The sequence below is a fragment of the Trypanosoma brucei genome, chromosome 5, assembly GCF_000002445.2.
Source record: "Trypanosoma brucei brucei TREU927 chromosome 5, complete sequence".
Lineage (NCBI taxonomy): Eukaryota > Euglenozoa > Kinetoplastea > Trypanosomatida > Trypanosomatidae > Trypanosoma > Trypanosoma brucei.
Genome location: NC_007278.1, coordinates 1,296,592 through 1,316,369, shown reverse-complemented (window position 1 = coordinate 1,316,369; position 19,778 = coordinate 1,296,592). Strand labels below are relative to the sequence as shown.

General features: G+C 44.8%; 11 protein-coding genes across 11 annotated transcripts, besides 21 other annotated features; all 11 read left to right on the top strand.

The window, feature by feature from the left end:
• Window positions 1-19,778: part of a sequence feature (sequence corresponds to BAC RPCI93-45E22) that runs on past both edges of the window.
• Window positions 486-995, top strand: Tb927.5.4450 (hypothetical protein, conserved; the record flags this gene model as incomplete). The annotated part of the gene is made up of 1 exon (XM_840022.1): window positions 486-995. The coding sequence occupies one exon, from the start codon at window positions 486-488 to the stop codon at window positions 993-995; it is 510 nt and encodes a 169-aa protein (XP_845115.1).
• On the top strand, window positions 1,830-2,102 carry Tb927.5.4440 (dynein light chain, putative; the record flags this gene model as incomplete). Its single annotated transcript, XM_840021.1, has 1 exon — window positions 1,830-2,102. The coding sequence occupies one exon, from the start codon at window positions 1,830-1,832 to the stop codon at window positions 2,100-2,102; it is 273 nt and encodes a 90-aa protein (XP_845114.1).
• On the top strand, window positions 2,470-3,525 carry Tb927.5.4430 (protein kinase, putative; the record flags this gene model as incomplete). The annotated part of the gene is made up of 1 exon (XM_840020.1): window positions 2,470-3,525. One exon carries the CDS (start codon window positions 2,470-2,472, stop codon window positions 3,523-3,525), a length of 1,056 nt encoding a protein of 351 aa, XP_845113.1.
• Window positions 3,836-3,870: a microsatellite.
• Tb927.5.4420 (nucleolar RNA helicase II, putative) lies at window positions 4,479-6,377 on the top strand (the record flags this gene model as incomplete). Its single annotated transcript, XM_840019.1, has 1 exon — window positions 4,479-6,377. One exon carries the CDS (start codon window positions 4,479-4,481, stop codon window positions 6,375-6,377), a length of 1,899 nt encoding a protein of 632 aa, XP_845112.1.
• Window positions 6,212-6,331: a microsatellite.
• On the top strand, window positions 6,881-7,537 carry Tb927.5.4410 (hypothetical protein, conserved; the record flags this gene model as incomplete). The annotated part of the gene is made up of 1 exon (XM_840018.1): window positions 6,881-7,537. One exon carries the CDS (start codon window positions 6,881-6,883, stop codon window positions 7,535-7,537), a length of 657 nt encoding a protein of 218 aa, XP_845111.1.
• Window positions 7,876-9,174, top strand: Tb927.5.4400 (hypothetical protein, conserved; the record flags this gene model as incomplete). Its single annotated transcript, XM_840017.1, has 1 exon — window positions 7,876-9,174. One exon carries the CDS (start codon window positions 7,876-7,878, stop codon window positions 9,172-9,174), a length of 1,299 nt encoding a protein of 432 aa, XP_845110.1.
• Window positions 9,630-10,037, top strand: Tb927.5.4390 (hypothetical protein, conserved; the record flags this gene model as incomplete). The annotated part of the gene is made up of 1 exon (XM_840016.1): window positions 9,630-10,037. The coding sequence occupies one exon, from the start codon at window positions 9,630-9,632 to the stop codon at window positions 10,035-10,037; it is 408 nt and encodes a 135-aa protein (XP_845109.1).
• Tb927.5.4380 (serine/threonine protein phosphatase, putative) lies at window positions 11,197-13,107 on the top strand (the record flags this gene model as incomplete). Its single annotated transcript, XM_840015.1, has 1 exon — window positions 11,197-13,107. One exon carries the CDS (start codon window positions 11,197-11,199, stop codon window positions 13,105-13,107), a length of 1,911 nt encoding a protein of 636 aa, XP_845108.1.
• Window positions 13,123-13,171: a microsatellite.
• Window positions 13,273-13,323: a sequence feature (T-rich).
• Window positions 13,654-13,678: a microsatellite.
• Window positions 13,750-13,794: a microsatellite.
• Window positions 13,798-13,820: a microsatellite.
• Window positions 13,908-13,951: a sequence feature (AT_rich).
• Window positions 14,320-14,340: a sequence feature (AT_rich).
• Window positions 14,357-14,385: a sequence feature (AT_rich).
• Window positions 14,475-14,551: a microsatellite.
• Window positions 14,617-14,658: a microsatellite.
• Window positions 15,026-15,063: a microsatellite.
• Window positions 15,456-15,569: a sequence feature (GA-rich).
• Window positions 15,689-15,744: a sequence feature (A-rich).
• Window positions 15,803-15,880: a sequence feature (GA-rich).
• Window positions 16,119-16,150: a sequence feature (AT_rich).
• Window positions 16,345-16,397: a microsatellite.
• On the top strand, window positions 16,457-16,831 carry Tb927.5.4370 (hypothetical protein, conserved; the record flags this gene model as incomplete). Its single annotated transcript, XM_840014.1, has 1 exon — window positions 16,457-16,831. One exon carries the CDS (start codon window positions 16,457-16,459, stop codon window positions 16,829-16,831), a length of 375 nt encoding a protein of 124 aa, XP_845107.1.
• Window positions 17,022-17,091: a sequence feature (A-rich).
• Tb927.5.4360 (hypothetical protein, conserved) lies at window positions 17,131-18,099 on the top strand (the record flags this gene model as incomplete). The annotated part of the gene is made up of 1 exon (XM_840013.1): window positions 17,131-18,099. The coding sequence occupies one exon, from the start codon at window positions 17,131-17,133 to the stop codon at window positions 18,097-18,099; it is 969 nt and encodes a 322-aa protein (XP_845106.1).
• On the top strand, window positions 18,503-19,015 carry Tb927.5.4350 (NUDIX hydrolase, conserved; the record flags this gene model as incomplete). Its single annotated transcript, XM_840012.1, has 1 exon — window positions 18,503-19,015. One exon carries the CDS (start codon window positions 18,503-18,505, stop codon window positions 19,013-19,015), a length of 513 nt encoding a protein of 170 aa, XP_845105.1.
• Window positions 19,111-19,175: a microsatellite.

Sequence of the window (19,778 nt, the reverse complement as noted above, 5' to 3'; positions counted from 1 at the left end):
ATGGATTTTATTGTTACCTGGACAATACCTGCGTAGTAAATTCACTAGCTGCAGGTATTATGATCTAGCGGAGAATACGTGTAGCGATGGAAATGGTACAACTGAGGGAGGCTATATTGCCTCAAGATTCTTGCTGCCATTTCTCTCGCATGGGCGTATCGATTTGTGGATAAGTATTTTGAGTCGAAATCACTTGCCCCACCTTGACGATAGTTTCAATTGTTTGCTTTTCATCTACTCTATTATTATTATTATTTTACAATTCTCGAGTATTCCTGCTTTTCCAGAAATATTTACCTCTCTTTGTAACAGCAATTGCCGCTCGTTTATTCTGATCTCGTCTGTTACTTTGAAGCTAGTTTTTTTTTCCCCCTTGTTCGACATTCTGTATAATTTGAAGGCATCCCGACCTGTTGTTTCATCTGAGAGCAAGGGGATAAGGTGACTGGTGTTTGTGGTGTGGCTGCTGTGAGCGCTGTAGTCACATGTCAATGAGCAACGGAAGTAGTGGCAGTTTTATTGACCACGGCCCGAAGGCTGATTACCGTGATGGCTCGCGGCCACAGTGGATTGTGGATAAGACAGTTTCAAAGAGGGATTTCAATGCCGAGGGGGCGAGGGACCACAGCAGCGGTAACAGTCTTCGTAGCAGTACTGGCAGCGAAATGTCGGATGTTAGCCCGATGCGGGGAAAATTATCGGTGGATGTGGAGGGTGTTGTGTCTGCCTTGTGCCGAGAGAGGAAGAAAACAAAGCGTTTGCTACGGGATAAGCGGCGGTTGGAAGGTGAGGTTATCGGTCTAAAAAGGGAGAACACATCTTTGTTGGAATGTAACCGTCTGCTTGCAGAGCATAACAGCAGTTTGGCTGCATCTGTTACGACTCTTGTGATGAAGCACGACCAGACACAGTTTGCCGTGACGAGTTTGGCCTCGCAAACACAGGAGATTGGTGTGACTGTCAAAATGCTGTATGAAAAAACTGCTGTAAAGTGATAACGTTGTGCCCAAACGTGACGTGTAATAAAGAGGAGTGGAGGAGGCGGTGTTTTTTTTCTGTTATGTGTGAGGATGCCAGGTAATATGTGAAGTTAACGTAAAGAAATATGTATGTGTTTGTATGTGCGTTTTACGGCTCACGATAAGAAAGGGAGGGGACCGTGGTGTTGGGTGTAATTCATTAGGCCGCTTTGTAAAGCTAATGGTGCTTTGTTACCGCAGAAAACGCCTTGGGTAAAATCGAAAATGTCCGGATGCCACTGCGCTGGTTGGTGGGGGAGATTTACGTCGGCAGTAAGCGGGAACAGAAACATACACACATTCGTATATGTTGATATACAGGAAACCAAACTGACAGAACATTTTCAGTTTTGTTCTCTCTCGTTTGTTCAAGTTTTGTCTGTCCACAACCGTTTAATTTTATATTATTTCCCCTGTCTTTGTTCATCCCCTTCCTTTTTTTCTTTTCAACTTAGTTTCCCTCTTCTCGCGTTTCCCTCTTTTTTCTTTTTTGACTCCCGTTTGTGAGGTTGCACGAGACCCTTTCAAGCACTTCCGCCTCTTTTCTTCGTTACCTTAATCCGATTATTCCATGCTCGGATCAATCACTTTCCTTCTTTCTCTATTTCATCATCTGACGACGTTCTTTGCCCATACGTTTTCCCCCCTTTTTCATTGCGCCTACAGCCGTGTAGCCGTGAGCAGCACTCCACCGTTGTTCCCTCGCAAGGCATCTGTCCGTAATTGTTTGGGATCGTGCCACGAGCAACAGTTAATCGTCACGGGTTTAACCAAGTTAAGGGGTGTGTAGTATTATTAAAGCCACACAACATGTCTAAGCACCATGAATTCAACATTAACGCTGATATGACGAAAGAGATGCAGGAGGAGGCGCGTAACCTTGTCATTCAGGCCTTTGAAACGGAATCGCTGGAGAATGGCGTGGCTTCTTTCGTGAAGCGGGAATTCCAAAAGAAATACAAGGGTATTTGGCATTGTGTCGTTGGCAAGAACTTTGGGTCCTTTGTGACTCATGAGATGAAGGGGTACATATACATGACCTGGGGCCCGTTGTCCATCCTTTTGTGGAAGACAGTGACGTAACCTTCGTCGTGCGGTTATTTTGGTGGCGGTGCAACCCTGGCACCTGTTCAGGTACGTTTCCTCTCATTTTCGTTGTGGTTACTAGAATGTATAGAGATGATGAAAGGGTGCACAATGACTCTTTATGCACCTTTTGTGTAAATATACATATTCGTATATATATGTCAACACGGGTGATGGAGAAGCTAACCACTCACCTGTGAAAGTACCGCGTGTATCCCTTTTCGTGCTAATTGTGTTGATGTGCGTATTCAATTGCTGGCGTTATTCGCTTCTTTATCCCGTTTTTCCTTTTGGTGAGAGGAAGGAAAGAAGTGGAGGTTGAAACATATTTCTTTCCCCACCTTTATCAGTGTTTTGTGCAGGTATGTCGCACGTTCCCTTTCGCATGGAACGTCTTATGGACCGCCTGTATGCGACGGACGAAATTTTAGACTTTGTGGGGCGAGGAACGTATGCGTCGGTGTTCAAGGGTGTGAGCCTCGTAGATGGTGATAAAGTGAGCAAGGGGAGCCCTGTTGCCCTCAAGGTGTTTGAAAAGCGAGGTCTCTCGTTGGACAGAATGTGCCAAGATATTGTTAGAGAGGTGGAGATTCTGCGTCATCTGAACCACCCTAATTGCTTGCAATTTATTGATTGCTTTCAAACCGAATATCATATTGTGATCGTGACAAACTTCGTTGATGGAAAGGAACTCTACAAGACACTGCGTGACGGCATCATGACGGAGGCGCAGGTGCGGTCAGTTGCACGACAGTTGTTGGAGGTCGTTAACTATTTGCATAGCCAGGTTCGCGTTGTACACCGCGATATCAAACCTGAGAACGTACTTGTAACATCCACAGAAGATGGTGGATTCCACTTGACTCTTGTTGACTTTGGTCTCGCACGCACGCTGTCGAAGGGGCGGCGTTGTGTTGGTGATCGTCTTTTGGGCGGGAACGTGTGGCAGTTGTCCCCAGCTCCCTCGGCTGCGCCAGCGGACTCGCTTGAGTCGTCGTACACCGACAGTCCTCTTATCGCCACACCGTGCGGGACCATTAACTATGCGGCCCCCGAGACGGTGCGCAGCCTCGTGCAAAGCGGCCATCTGGCAACCACCGCTGAGTTAATGCCACGAATGGATATGTTTGCCGTGGGGACCATATTGTACGTGATGTTCTGCAGGAAGCTGCCTTTTCAAAACAGGGGAAATAAGGTACAATTGGTGAAAGTGATGGAGGTCGGGCCGTTATTTGAGGAACCGGAATGGAGGAATGTGCCACCTGAGGCTGTAGATATCATTCGGCTATTGTTGAGTTTTGACCCAGGTCAGCGGCCTAAAGCAAGTGATGTGCTGCAATCTGCGTGGTTCCTAAAAAAAAATGAGTCGGGTGGAGTGGCTGATTTCTTACCAATGACGAGCCAATGTGAAGAGGGATAGCGCAGCTCCCTCGCTTTCCCCCGGACTTGTGGGTCAGAGCAATTTCATGAGAAGCGGAGTGAAGTATCTTTGCGTGCCAAAAAAGCGCATTGTGTGACGACGGCAGGCCGGGAGACTCGTGGAAGATGAAGACGTGGCGCAGTGGTCGCACAAGGTGAGTGAGAGGGAAGGAATACGAAGGCGGTTATGAGAGAAGTGGAGGAGGAGGAAGGGAGTCTTAGGGCCTGCACGAGGCGGCCTTTTGATTTTTTTTTAGCTGCTTTTGCCCGTTTGCTACATGGGTGTGTGGTATAGCTACGCTCTTCTCTACCACACACACACACACACATATATATATATATATACTTATGCGTGCATGGTTGCATATGTGTACTTGGTTTGTGATATGGTTTTGCCAACTGACTCATCTACTTGTGCCTAACTGCAAGCAGTTCGTGGTTGTGCTCGTATGAAACAACAAAAATAGCATGCAGTTACGGAGAGAGTAGGACCAGGCGGAGGGTCCAAGTGTTTTCAAAAAGTGAGCGTGCCACAGTCGGTGCGCAGGAAGGGCAGGTTCGTTGCTTGCTAGTGCAACATCTGTTTTTTGTTTTTGTTATTTTGCTTGGAAACGTTTTTGGAGTTGAATCACATACATACCTTCGTTCTTTTACTCGTCGCTTATTTTACTGTTTTGACTGATTGCTCCCTGAAGTGTACTTACTCTACGTGTGGATTTTAAAAATTTTTTTGTTAGGTCTGTAGGCTGAGGTTCCCGGTGCCACGCGACTACCCTGTATTTGTTACAGCGGTCAAGTTAATCAGAAAGAAGTGGTGAGGAGTGACATAAAGAGTCGGACGTAAAGAGGGTGCGTCGGAGACGAATTAGGAATAAAGTGGTAAAAGGAGTTGGTTTAAAAAACAAAACAAAACAACAGTAACACTAAACTAAGGTATAAAAGGCACTGACAAGCATGTCTTCCAGAGCTGAGGAAGGGACTCACAGGCATGAAGGGCACGTCACCAAAACGAAACGCTCCCGCGAAGAGATGACTGGGAATGAAGAGACTGATCAGGAGCCCAACAACGGCTCTGCCGCGGTGGGTCGGCCGTTCTCTGAGTTTAATCTTTCCAGCGGGATGGTGAAGGCACTGGAGGCTCAAGGTATTGTTTCGCTGTTTCCCGTGCAGGCACTAACATTCGAAGCTATTATGCGTGGTGAAGATGTCCTTGTGCAGGCGCGTACAGGAAGTGGCAAAACACTTGCTTTCGGTATTCCCATCGTTGAGAAACTGAACAAGAAGGAGGGACCGCTGGCGCGTGGGCGCGGTCCTGCGGCGGTAATATTTTGCCCGACTCGTGAACTTGCCATTCAAGTGCGTGACGTGCTCGCAGGTGTTAGCGGGGACCTCGTGGTTGCTGCACTTTATGGTGGTGTTGCCTACAGTACCCAGGAGCGTGTGCTGTTCAGCGGCGTTGACATTGTTGTGGCCACACCCGGTCGTGCAAAGGATTTCCTCGAGAAAGGTACGCTGCACTTTGAGCGTGTGAAGATGGTTTGTTTGGACGAGGCTGACCACATGCTGGATATTGGCTTCAAGGAGGATATTGAACTGTTACTACAGCGAGTCGCAGAACAGAACGGTTCGACTCCTGATGAACCAAAACACCAGACGTTGCTCTTTTCGGCCACGGTCCCAGACTGGGTCCACACGTGCTCATTCATTTCCAAGAACAAAAAGTTTATTGATATGGTCGGGCAAGGCGCAATGCGTGCGGCAAACACCATCCGATTCTATCGCCGTAAGTGTGGCTTTGCTGAGGTTTCCAGCATGTTGGCAGACTTAGTGAAGGTGTACAGTGGGCGGCATGGCCGGACACTCATTTTTACCAACACCAAGAAGGACTGCCATGACCTTTCCATCAACAATACAAAGTTGGATTCTCAGTGCCTTCACGGTGATATGCAACAAGAGCAGCGGGAGAGCACGATGAAAAGCTTCCGTGACAACAAGTTTAGCGTTCTGATAGCCACTGATGTGGCTGCCCGTGGCTTGGATCTCCCCATGGTGGACCTTGTCATTCAGTGCGCACCGCCTACAGACATTGATGCCTTTATTCACCGCGCTGGCAGGACAGGACGTGCTGGCCGCAAAGGTGTCTGTGTGCTCCTTCACCAGCCGAAGGATGAATATGTTGTGGAGCGCATTGAGCGCCACGCCAAAATTAAGTTCGAGGTTTTACCCGCGCCGACGCGGGAGGAGATTCTTAAGGCAGTGGCGCGCGATGCTGCGGAAGACATGGCACGCGTGGAGCGAAGCGCGACAAATCTTTTTATGGATCAGGCTGCAGAACTTCTTAAGGATGCTGACCCAACCGAGATTCTTGCTTCAGCTATTGCCGTCATGAGTGGATATACCAGCAGTATCACAAAGCGTGGCCTCATCAGCGGGGCAAGGGGCTCCGCAACAGTGCAGATGTTGGGTCAGCGGAGTTTACCTACGCATGTGTTTTGCAGCATATTGCGCAACAACCTCGGGGACGAATTGTTTATGCGTTGCCGCGATATAACACTCCTGCAGGACGCTCCGGGTTGTGTATTTGACGTGCCTGAGGATGTAGTGGACCGCATACTAAACACTCCAGTGCAAGGCATGGAATTGAGCGTCATCGAAACGCTTCCTCCAATTATTGCCCGAGAGCTGAACAGCGGTAGTCGCGGAAACCGTGGTGGAGGTGGTGGTGGTGGCGGGTACCGTGGCGGGCCACGGGGCGGCGGATATAATCAATACAACCGTAATGGTGGCGGCGGCGGTGGTGGCGGTGGAAGGAGTTGGGGTTCCGGCTACCGGTCGACTCAAAGGCGTTATTAGGAGCCTAACCTACCACCGAGTGTGTGTGGGAAATGTGTCGTTGTGTGAACTTATCATCGACCAGCGGCAGTATGCATACCAGGGGTTATATCTGACGCAAATAAGCGTGTGATACTCAGGGACAAAGTGAAGGAAAGGAAAAAGGGGAAAACCATTATGACAGGTATAAGGACCCCCCTTCTGACACTGTTTCTGTTTCTTTGTTTAAACGACTGGGCTACTGCAGTTTATTAACTGTTGTTCGTTAAGAGTAATTAAGTTCTTTCTTTTATTTTTGGATAGGGGCACTATTTTACGTCTGTTACCACTGTTAAGCTTATCCACGATGCCCAGTGAAGTTGCACTCTTAACTCTATAAGTGTGCGAAATGCGCTTCTTTTGCTGTGCCGTGCGGCTCCTATTCATTTCTCCCATAATGCTTCTCTTTCTCTCTTCTGGTGGACTGTCTGATGTATGTCCCTGTGGCTGCATCCCAGCAAAAAGTTAGCATTTAGCGGCAAATCATGGCAGGCCGTTTCCGTGGTGCAGTTGGTAAGGTGTCTAAGCCCAAAAAAAATAGGGCCTCCAAAAAAGCGAAAGGCAAGCGCACGGTTGCTTTGGTGAAGCGGGCACCCAAACTTTCAGAGGAAGCGTTGGTGCAACGCGTAGCTGAGTTGACTGGTGCGGCATCATCCTCTTTGACAGCCGCTGACCAGGGCACAGTGGCAGCGAATTTGAAGCCAAACAAACCGAAAGCACCCTCTTGTTCGCCATCGCTTCGTGCTCAGACACTGAAGAAACCAATTGGCAAAGGTGCCATTGAGATTGTAGGGAAGACGACTGAGAAAGTTGTACCAACGACGGAGGTATCGGGGGGACGGACTTCTACGGAGGCGATGGGGCTTAAATTACTTCGTCGAGCTGTAAAAAACCAGAACCACAATCGTTTGCTGCCGCATCAGAGCGCACATGATTACGAATACCGCCTGCGCTCGGTTGCCACGGCCGGTGTTGTTTGTCTGTTTAATTCCCTTTCGCAGTCGCGCAAGGCAGGGAAGGATGTGGAGGAGGGGGAGCGTCACACGACGGCCGAAAAGGCGCAAGAAAAGAAGCAAATGGCGAGCAAAGAAGCCTTTTTAGCAGCCCTCCGCCAACCAAAGAAAGTGGATAGGTACTGGTAGTGCCTCATTGGTGGATTTCAATTTTTTTTTTTAAAGCCGCTGTTGCAGTCTCGTTCGGTGTGGTGCATTTCTGTTGTTGTTTCCCTTTCTACTACTCTTAAGGTTTTAAAGTCTTCGCTGTTGGACATTACTGCATCGGCTACCGTTTTTTTTTTTTAGAAATCGCGTATTATCATTGATTGCTCCTTTTTTGCTTCTGCACCTCTGGCTTGTAAACAAAAAAAAAGGTAATAGATATATAAGCACAAAACATTTAGCCATATATATTTGGTATTCGGCTCCTCCTCCAGCTAGTGTATACTGGTGAACTTTTCACGATTGATTGAGGTGCTGAAGCCATGGGACGGAGGAAGGAGAAGATCCCACCACCCGGGACGAACAAAGACCCGACAACAAATTTTTACTCGAGGAAGAAGTGGCGTATGGTTTTCCTTTCCAATGTTTTGGAGCTACAGGGAAAGAAGCTCATACCTCGGGGTATGCAAATCATTGGTAATGCGCTCATGAAGAACAGACACGTTGTGAAGTTGGAGTTAGCGCATAACGATATTGGTGACGCGGGCGCAATTACACTGGCGGAACTTCTGCGACGCAACGATACCATTCAACACCTGAACTTAGCACAAAATAAAGTAACAGATGTGGGTGGTATCGCTCTGGCGAGTGCTTTCATTCCCAATGTAAGTCCTAACGGGCAGGCGGGTTTGTGGAACCGCACGCTGTTTACACTTGTTTTGAGTGGGAATGAGATGGGTGATGCCACTTTACTTGCAATCAGCAAAGCAGCGGCATGTCACCGGGACCTCATGCGTGTTGATCTCAGTTGGAACAAAATTGGGCCGCTGGGAACAAAGTGCCTCGGGCGATCGATGCAACGAAACCCGAACTGTACGTACATTTTGATAGGGAATCAGATCGGGGATGAGGGGACAGAGCACCTCTGCGAAGCCCTAAAAAGATACTCCGGAAAGGGCACTTCTTCCCTCAATCTGTTACGAAATGACGTTCGTTATAGAGGTGCCAAAGCCGTTGGGCGCTTAATCGAAAATAATGAATATATTCTCGACGTAAGTTTGCATAGCAACACTCTTGGGTTGCGAGGCATGCAGGAGATCCGTCATCACTTGACCAGCGCGCCAAATCGCCTGAGGTCGCTTAATCTCTCAAATTGCATGCTTGGTGACAGCGGAGCTGAAGAACTTGCTTTACTGATTGATGCCGATTTACCAACTTTAGAGCGGCTTAGCGCTTCTGATAATGACCTAACTGATATTGGGGGTGTTGCCATTGTCAAGGCGCTTATGACCAATAATTCGTTGGTTGCCGTAAACTGTTCAGGCAACTCCTTTGGTGCCGAAACTGTAGAACTAACAATGAAGCTGGTTGAGAAGGCAAAGGTGCTCAAACAGCTGGACTTCACCAACTCAATTGAATCTAGTGATATGCGTCGGACTCTTGCATTTGCTGCAAGCGATGCTGATGGCCTCAGTATCGATGTGGGCGAAATGCAAGAGGATACTTATGAGGGTACTGTGCAACGCATTACTGAGCACATGCAGCTTACCCTCGACGCCGAGGCTGAGAGAGCAAAAAGCAGAAAAGGCAAGAAAAGGGGAAAGAAGGCTGCAAGCACTTAGATGTTTGGTTGCGCTTGCGTAGTCGAGCCCGATCTCAGTTGACATGCGGTATCACAACGGTAAGTGTACATTCGCCAAAATATTCATGTAGATAGGTGGGAGATAGGTGTTTTATATTCGCATGATGTGTGAAAGAAACGAGGAAGCACCCTTCGCAAGGGTTGGATGTATACGGTTGCATGTGTTGCCGTGTAGACATCGAACGTAGCATACTTGCGAGACAAAGCACAAGTATTCAGAGCCGTCCGTTTGTATATGCTAAAGATGTGAACAATTCAAAAACTACAACCGTAACAACAACAGCATAGTTTTACCTTGTCGTCATTCTCCTTTCTTGCTTTGTCGTTTACGAATACGCATGAGCTTCCTACCAACTTTCCCCTTCCCTTTCTCCTGTTACCTCTAGCGGTGTTCCATCACCTCATTTACCAGCGTTGAAGCGCAGTGTTTCGAGAATGTCTGGAGTTGTTATAAAGAAGCCCAACCTGAAGCGCTTGCTGGCGGGGCAGAGAGAAGAACTTGCGTCATTCCAGCCACCTGTGCATCCGATTCCTGAATACCTTGGATCGCCACTTCCATATTTATCCAACCCATATCATATTCGCGGCACTCTTATGGCGGTTGAACAGGAACCGGAGCCCAATCATGAAGCCGATGGTGGGAAGCAACTGATGGCAGACATTATGAATGAAAGGGCGCGTATCTGCCTTGAGGTGGAGAAGACACTTGCGCTGACATGCAGGGTTCTTGATAAAGCAGCACAGAATGATGGTGAACTCACTGAATTGGCACGTGAGTCGCTTGCTAGGCTTACGGTTATGGGCGAGGACCTCTCCAACCGAATGATTACCTCCAGAGAGTAGAATATACATATCTGCATTGGAGAATAACAAGGGCGTTAGCGTATGGGGCGTAATTTATGCCTTGTAGCGCCCTATGTTCATTTGGTGGGGATCGCTTTATGTGCCTGAATAAAGATGATGCATCCAGAAGAAGTGTGAGGGCGGCAAAACAAAAAAAAAGGCGGTGGCATGAATCAAAACATGGCCGAGCGGAGTTGCATTTTATTCTCTCCTTCTCTCTGATGTGAATGTAGATGATATGACGGAAACTACCTCGTGTTCCATTTATGTATCTGTGGGCGGAGGATGAGGTTAGCGCCATGGGGTTTCTACCCTGCATATGTGTGCATGCTTTTATTAAGTGGACGGTTATGACATTCCCACATTTGGGGCTCGTGCAGTGAGGCGGCAACAAGTGAGTTCTCTCGCGCTACATGGGAGAAGGAAAGGAGGGGCGTAAGAACTAAAAAGCGGGTGAAACGTACAGTGCGAACGGGAGAGAAATGTGTTTTACTCTTCTTTTTATTTTCTCCCTTCCGATTCGGCACACTTTGTTAGAGGCGTAGCCACGGGTGATGCTGGTATTTTTGCTGTGACCATTATCCCACTTGTTGTTAAGGAGGAGAGGATTTAAAATGCCTTCCTCTTCGTCTTCTCTGCTTTTCCGTCTTACCTCCATGCAAATTTGATCGTGCCACTTTTTAAGGTGGTGTGGAATATCCTCAGCTGAAAACGATATGTTAGGTGAAACTCAGAACTTTCTTAGTAACACGTGTGTGTTTCATGTTTGAATGTTTTTTTTTTTTGAAAAAAAACCTTCGCCCTTTGTTATCCTCTTTTCTTTTTCTCCTATACTTTAATATTTCACCTTATCAGTCACCTTTCCGTCAGAGACTTGTGTGCGGTGTTGAATCGCACAACGTATACACTGAAACATTTTTGAGAGAACTAAGAGCGAGGTGTACATAGAAGAGAGGGGAGGAAGGGGAGGAAAAGAAAATTTTTTCTTAAAAAAAGGAAGAAGGATAGAGTGGCAAAGAACAAAATAATACAGACGCACACACGCAGACACACAAAGAGCAGGTGTATAGGGTAAAGCAAAGCACCATCAAAGGGGAAGCGTTCTGACTTTTTTCTTTTTTCTTTTTGTAGCAAATTACGTGTTGGAAAACACTGACCTATGGATCCACCTAATGTACCTCCCTCTCCTCAGGCCCCGCCGGACCTTTCGCCGCCCTCCGGAAGCCTTTCGTTCCGCGCTGACAACCTCGTCACGTTAGAAATGGTTCAGGCTGTAACCATAAACCGTGAAAAGTTGTCTGAATGGCATCACAAAATCCGCTCGAGGTTGTTTCCACTTGTCACTGGTTTCTTTGTGCGGTGCCGCGTGGAGGATTCAACGGATGGCAGAGCTTTATATAAAGTGGGACGCATTAAAACTCTTAAAACAGATTGGTCTGTAGAGCTTGATTTGCTAACAACAGATGAGATTCTTTCGGGACGTAGCAATACAAACTACGACTGCATCAGCAACGCAAAACTGACTGCAGGAGAGTTTAGCGCTTTTATATCGAAGGTACCACCAGAGTTGCTGTCTAATATTTCTAACACAGTGCATAAAATGGAGGAGCGGCTGCGCATGATGGAGACCATCATCTTAACGGAGCCGGCTTTCCACGGCAGACGCCGTGACGACCGGAGGCAACAGGAAGCACAACCCGCTCAGGCTGTCACGGGCCTACCTGATAAATATGTCTTCTCACAAAATGTGCTTTTGTGTGATGATGAGTTTTCAACCTTTCCAATGACTGTTACAATTGTTGATTTGCTACAGAATGCGGTCGGTCAAAAGGGAATGACGGAACCTGACACCCCGCGGGCAGGGATTTCCGCGATAACCGGACCGAAGTCTCGCGCGTTTGATGAGGCGGTAGCGAGTCATAGCACGATGCTGCAGCTTCAGGATGTACGGAATTACATAAATTCGCCAACACAACCACCAGTGGATGCGGCCCGACTTATCGAGATGATACGGCGCTCATCCAATGCGCAAAACACTTCATTTTCCTACGATAATCTCACGGAGTTCTGCAAACTTGTTATTTCCGTTTGTAGCCAATGTCGCGAGGTGGTGGCGAAGGAACCTTTATTCATCCGTCTCAAGTCGCCCGTAACAGTGTTCGGTGACATCCATGGCAACTTCGCTGATATGGCCTATTTCTTGGATAAAGTGGTGGCTTTTGATGATATTATGCTCAAGTATACCACTTCGCATCTTTTGTTCCTTGGCGACTATGTAGATCGTGGTGCCTTCTCGGTTGAGTGTGTCATGTACCTCTTTGCACTCAAAGTTATTAGCCCATCTAAGGTTACTCTACTGCGTGGTAACCATGAATCCCCTGAGGTAAATGGTGATATGGATGTGTATGGTTACAGCTCATTCAAATATCAATGCCTCGACAAGTTTGGAAGGGATCGTGGTATTGATGTGTGGGTTGCAGTGAATGAGGTATTTCAGTTCCTCCCCGTTATAGCTGATATTGATAAGAAGATATTCTGCGTTCACGGCGGCTTGCCGCAGTATTCCGGGGGTGAGGACAAACGACTTGAGATTCTTTCTGATCCTTCTTTCCCTCGTATTCCGGTGGTTCAATGTACTGATCCCACAAATGTGGCACAGCGTATGATGGTGAATGACTTGTTGTGGTCCGATCCCGCACCGCCAAACCATCAACTTGATAAATATGGCTTCGGGCCAAACCCACGCGGACCTGATATCAAAACCTTCGGTTCTCGTGCAGTTGATATGTTTTGTGAGCGCTACAACTACCAATACATATTTCGTGCGCATCAAGAAAAGGCGGATGGTGTTCGGCTGTCAGATAATGCTCGCGTTGTGACGATATTTTCCACGTCTGACTATGCCGGCCACCAGAATGGTGCAGGTTGTATATTAGTGGCCAATGGTAAAATGCGCATGGCGATTAAAAAGCCCCACCGGCACGAGATGAAGGAAACGAAAGGACCGGTATCACCTCGCACGCTGTCGAAAAGCGTTCCAGGTATGATACCGCGTCTTAAGCGCATTTAACGTGTAGATGTAAGGGAAATGAAATGAAATGAAATGAAAGGAATTGAAATAAAAAAAAATGGAAGTGTGATGATGCTTGTGGGGTATGGGGTGTGGGGAGGGGGAAAAAATGTTAAGGAAATGTCGGTTTTAGTGAAAAAGAACAAACAACGAACTTGTGTAGGCAAGGGAAAGAAAAGGAGAGAAAAGGAAAGAAAAGGAGAGAAGAGAAAAGAAGGGACGATGCGGAAGGGAAGAAGGGATTCAGGAAAGAAATTGTTTGCAAAGTGTCAGGAGTGTCTATAATGGTAAATGTTTGAATAGGGTCGAGAGAGGAAACAGAAAAGGGAGGGAGGGAGGAGGAAAATAAATTAAAAAAAAAAGAAATGAGGGTACTTATTCCTTGTGTGTTTGCTACCGTTTTTCTGTTGGACGCCCATTCTGCATTTTTTCTCTGTTGTGTTGAGCTTTTGGTGACTTTAAATGCGTGCGTATTTGTGTGTGTTTGTGACGCATCATGCATTTAAACAGAGCAATAAATAGACATGATGAAGAAATTCCTTTTTTAAAGAAAAAGAAAAGAAAAGAAAAGGAGGAAGATGTGACAGGAAGCAGACGGTGTTGTGCAGGGGATGTTTTACATGTGTGGCCTTCGTTTTATGGTTTTCTTTTTTTTCTTTTTTTCTTTTTTTTCTTTTTTTTCTTTTTATCTTATTATTATTATTATTGTTATTTCCCTCAGTGAGCTGGCGTCCACATGTGGTCGTGTTCAGTTTGTTTTCGTTTCTCCTTTCTTTTTTTTAAATTTGTGAGGCATATCCTATATATATATATATATTTTTTTTTTAAATAATTTATTTATTTTGTGAGAGCGTCCACCTCTCGCGCTGTCTCTGTTTTGTTTTTTTTTTTTCCCTCCGAGTTAGATATACCTGAAATATTCCAGCGATTTCCTTCCGCGTATGGTTTTAATTGTGTTGTCTACTCGGGGTGTATATAAAGAGAGAACTAAAAGAAAAAAAAAGACCAATAAGAAAGAACCCGGAAGCAAAAGCAAAAACAATTTCCTTTTTTTTCTTTAAAAAAGGAGAAGAAGGAAAGTTTGTAAAAAACAGGAAAAACGAAAGAAGAAAAAACAACAACAAAGAAACGAAGTCAATAAGATAATGAGTCAAGTAGAAGAGGTTGGGGAAAGAAGGAGGATGTTAAACATGAGGAAAGTAGATGCAAAAGTTAAAAAAATAAATATAAAAAGAAGCCCTCCCCCCCCAAATAAAAAAATAAATAATAAATAAAAAAGGCGTGGGGATGGGAAAGAGAAGGAGAGAGAAAGAGGGGGAGGGGCACATATTAACGCATTATGTTGTGTAGCACAAACACAAACAAGCATACATCTGTTTATATTTATATTTATTTATATATAAACATACGTAACGTATTCATATATTCACATTGATATGTATATTTTGACGAGTGAATGTGTGAGCAAACAAATCGAGCACAATAAATAAAACAGATAAAATAAAATAGAATAAAAAAACAAGCAAACAAACAAACAAAAAACAAACAAACTGCAAAACATTATACAAATCACATTCAGATCAGATCAGATCAGGAAAGACGGAAGGCAGAAGGCAGAAGAAAGTTGGGTTTGTGCTGGAGAATATTTTTATTATAAAAAGGGGACGAAACAAATATTTTTTCCCCCTTTTTTTAAAAAAAAGAAAGAGAAGGAAAAACACGAGAGAGGGATAAAGTTAATGCTGAAAGAAGGGACAGACATGTGAATGAATGCAATGAAAGATAAACAAAAAAAAAGAGGCAATTGGTAGAGACAGCGAAAAAGGAAGAAAAAAAAAAGGCATCAGAGAATTGAGCAAACAAGTACATAAAAGGAAGGAGGGAGGTTCAAAACGAATTTAAAAGCGAAAGACAAAAAAACAACAACAACAACAACATCAAAACAACAGCACCAACTAAAATTAAATCCAATGCAAACAAATGCAAAATATTTATTGAAGAAATTATACGGCGCTGTCGGCTTAGGGAGAAGGATACGAAAACGAAAGGTAAGTTTGAGTTCTGTCACTAAATCAAATAAACCGTCGTATGTTTCGTTTGGGGTGGTGACGCTGCCTTCATCTTTTTCTTTTAGTTGTTTTTTTCTTTTTATTTTCCCCCCTTCTGAAAATGTAAAAAAATTACTACTTTTTTTTGTTTGTGTTTAGCCTTGGCGAACGCCGCGTAAAATAGGAAGTTTATCTTTTTCATCCTTTTCGGGCTCTACAACCTTCAATTATTGTCACTTTCTTTCTTTATTGCTTTATCAGCACTTTCACTATTATTTCAGTAACTTGTTCCCGTCCCTGCTTTCGCTCTTTTTTTTTTTAATAAAAATATTTGTTTCCATCTTTCTTCGTACTTTCCCCCTCTTTTTTCCTTTTTTTTTTGTATTTCCCCCTTTTCTTCTTTTCATCTCCCTTATTGTGTCCACTGAGGAAAGAGCCCTTTTCCCCCCTTTTTCCCCACTCTATTGTTTACAAGTCTTTCGATTCTATGTTGACCGAAGAAAAGGAAAAAATTATTTTTGCTTTTGATGTAGTTTTTTCTTTTTCTTTTTCTTTTTCATATCATATCATTTCTTTTTTTTTCCCCTCTCCTTACCCGTTGGAGAGCTTACAGTATTACCTGTGGTGACTGCTGCTTCTCAATCTTCTTCCATCTTTCTTTCTCTTTCTTTTTCTTTTTCTTATTTATTTACTGTTTCCCTCGCTCTTTTTTTTTTCGTTTCTTTTCTCTGTTATTGTGGTGTATCTCCGTCTGTTCTTCCCTCTTGTTTACATGAAACTTGAGAGATGATGTCCCCCTTTTTCGGGTAGCGGCCATTCAAAGTTGCTCCATATGCACTGGTTGCCTTTATTCAATATTTCCATTGCAAATATTCTCCTTCAGATTCCTTATATGTTATTTGCGTTTCATTCTTCATCCTTCGCTGTATTCTTCGCCCCTTTCCTTCCTTTTTCTCCCTTTACTTTTTTTATTTTTTTTTAAAAATATATTTTATCTCATTTAGGTTGTGCCGCTCAAAAACAAATTAAAGTGAAAAGGCGGATTAGTAGTGCTTTTATCGTTTTGTAGTAATAGTAAGTAATAGTAATAATAATTATTATTTACACTGTTTTTTTTTGTTATTGTTGTTACTGTAGCTATCTCCTCACCTGACTATTTACGTTATTGTGTGACAGTTTAGGTGTACTTTTTTTTTTTTTGTGTGCCTGTGTGTGTGTGTGTGTTTTTTTTTTTGTTTGTTTTCGTGTTGCATTAATTTTTTTCCCCCTCGTATTCGTTTGCTAATTCATTTTAATTAGTTATGTCGCCTCTCGTATCGTCCTTAACATCTGGACGCGCTCTTCTTTTGACACCATTTTGTCATCAGCGTATTGCAGTGCCGGATGTGAAACCCACGCGTCAAGTCATGCGGGAAGTTCTTCCGCAGGGTCGTGTGAATGATCGGGACAATGAATTAACTGTTTTTCTTCAGCAACTGCCAGCACGTTGTGATAAGGCAAAACAGGATTTACTTCAAGCGCAAAGGGCGAGTAAATATTACAGAACCCGCTACGGAAGAGGTTTGGAAATGCGGAGGCGACAATATCAGCAGCTGCTGAACTTATCCGATGCGGAACTGCAAATGTGGGCGCGGTCTCGATTACGTCCGGTACGCAACCCGATGAAGCCATGTTAATTAATGAAAGCCGTTTTCTTTCTTTCTTTTTTCCTCAATTGCTTGAGACATACTGGTTTATAAGTTTAACCCATACAGTTTCAGGCGGTATGAACCGTGAAGGATACGACTCTCTCTCCCCCTTTTTTTTTCTGCCTTCCAACTGCCGGCACGTTGATGTGTATATTCGCTTGCTGTTGTTTGACGCATGTCTTTTTTTTTTTTCCTTTTGTTACTCTACCTACTTTACTTCATTGTTTTCTTGTTTTTTGTTTTATTTTGTACACCCCAACTTTATATTTAGCATAGATCCACTTCTGATGTTTTCATATTCGTTCAAGGCGCGGCTACTAATGCCTAAATTAGTATTTGTGGTGCGCCACACATCACCCGATCAGCAGAAGGAGGAGCTGGCGGAAGCTGCATGTCATCGTAACGGAACTGCAAATGATATTAATGAGGGCGATATTGTTGCTTCAACTGCACAAATACCAGAGACTCCGGTACATTTCCCCTCATTTCACCTATCGGTTTTACCGCCCACAAGTGGTATTCACAGATCAAATGTGCGAGCGCTGCTTGTGGAACATGTTAAAGACGATTTTCGGCATCATGTGGTGAATTCATGGGCACAAGCCGCACCACGTCAAGTTGTTATTATTGGTTGCCAAAGTACTGCTTACCTCCGGCGGTTGCTCTCAATGGGGGATGAGTACAGTTTTCTCATTATGGACCGCATGTTATCGAGGTTATTAACAGCTGCCGAGTCATTAGTGCCGGAGTTTGGCCCACGCACGCAATTTGTTCGTAGTGATGCCTTTTTTTTGTTACAACAACTTTTGCCACCATCCGTAGCGGACACATGTGTTGTTCCCATGCCAGTACCCTTTTGGTCGGAGCAGAGCAGCCATCAACGGCTTGTGACGCGTGATTTCTTTTGTGTTATTCATCGGATACTGAAAGAGCGGGAGTCGCCTACGGACCCGCGTGGTTTCGTAACATTTACTGATGCCGTTCCTCTTGCTGAGTTTATGATGGAACAATTAATGGAGAGTCGGCTCATTGTGCCGTGGGTGCGTAAAAATCCTGCAGAGACGTATGGGCGGTGGCTGCCGCTGGTGAGTGAAGGGGTTAACGATGAATTTAGCGCTCAACGGCGACTGGAGGGCTTAACTGCGCTCGCAGCATCAAAAAGTGGCCCGACATCGCCCCAAGCCGATGCAGTCATTCAGTCACTTGAATATAAGCGGCGTTATTATCGAGCGCTTTCATTTCCAGCGGAGGGGTGAGTGACATTAATACACATGCGGCGCAACGGTACCTCTTTACATGATGATTTACGTGCGCAATCCTCAAAACAAATTCCCACTTAACGCTCGTATGCATGTAGGTAATTGCTGCATTACGGCTGCGGGCGGTGCCACTTGTGCAGTTGCACCATGTCTTTCCACCGGCTATTCTTGCCAATGATTCACTTTTTTGCGTATTATACCTCCTTCTATTTTTTACTTCTATCCTTTTCCATTCATTTGTCTGCAATTTATTATTACCATCAATATTATTTGTTATTTCTTTTACTTGTATAATAATTATGATTGCGGTTATTTTTTTTTTTTTCGCCCTCCGTATCCCCTTCCTCCGTTTGATGCGCACATTCGCGCTTCTTCAGATTGTTTTTTAAAGGGCGTGCTGATGTACCGAAAAAATGTATGTGTGGTAATATTCAACGAAGATCTTAACTTTCTCGCCTGCCAGCGAATTCATGAGGATAAGTTCCAATTTGTACAGGGCGGTGTTGAGGAAGGGGATGCCGATATTATTCGAGCAGCATATCGTGAAGTGCATGAGGAGGTCGGACTTTTTCCAGAGGATTTACGACTTATTGGTGAAATTATGCCGCCAAGTGGGGATCCACACGAGTTTCGTTACATACTCCATGAAGGTGCAAATTTGCGTCATTTTGGATACGTGGGCCAACAGCAACGACTTTTTTTATTTTACACGCCCTCCAGCACTATTCAAAGGGTCCGTTTAGTGCCACCAAAGGGAAGTGTTGCAAAGCAGGAGTTCTCCCATGTGGAATGGCTGCCGATTGATGAGATAATCGAACGTTGCCCGAAAGAAAAGCAACATATTTTTGTTGCGGTATCGAAGGTGGCGATCCCCATGGCTAAGGCATTTTTGAAAACAAGGTCTTCCATATAATTTCTCTCTCTCTTCAAACTGTCCATGCTGTTACTTGAATTTTATACGGAAAGGGAGAAGGAAGGTGAGGGAAGGGGGAAGGAGAGAGGAGAGAGATACGCATAAACACATACACATACGCAAATGTACGTATTCATATACATACATGTATATACATGCAGAGTTGATGTTGAGGGTTTCTGCTCTGTTCTTTCAGGTGTTCTATAATACATTTCGTACGGCAGTGACTGAAGGGGGGAAGAGGTGTTGGAAGATTATTGAGGCACGACTCTTTTTTTAATTTTTTTTTTGTGTGTGTTGTTTTTGTAAGTGAATGTTGGTGACGATGCCCGTCCCATAGATGCGGTCGTGTAATACAGGCTCGTGCAGTGGAGTGACTTTATTAAGAAGGGGGGGGGGAGAAAGTATTGGATCCGGTTAGTGCTCATTTACGGAATGAGTGTGTGTGTGAAATTATTTATTCTTGTCGTAAGTTGGGAAATAATGCGAAGCGTTGCGATATATGGAGAGGAAAATTTGTATTTTCTGCATTTTTGTCGACTGGGAACCGTAACATGATTGGATTGTTGTTGATAAATTGTCGCATGTTGGAAAGGAAGAAAAGAGAAAGTTTGCGTGTGGGTGTTCGATGTGTGGGGGAAACTTTGGGATCATGAAAATTTTTTGTGTGAGGTTTACCTTAAAGATGCATGGCGCACACTCCAATAAGAGGGGCACAAGTGCTGACTCATCGTGAGTTGCCCATTTGAGGCTGCTTCGGTGT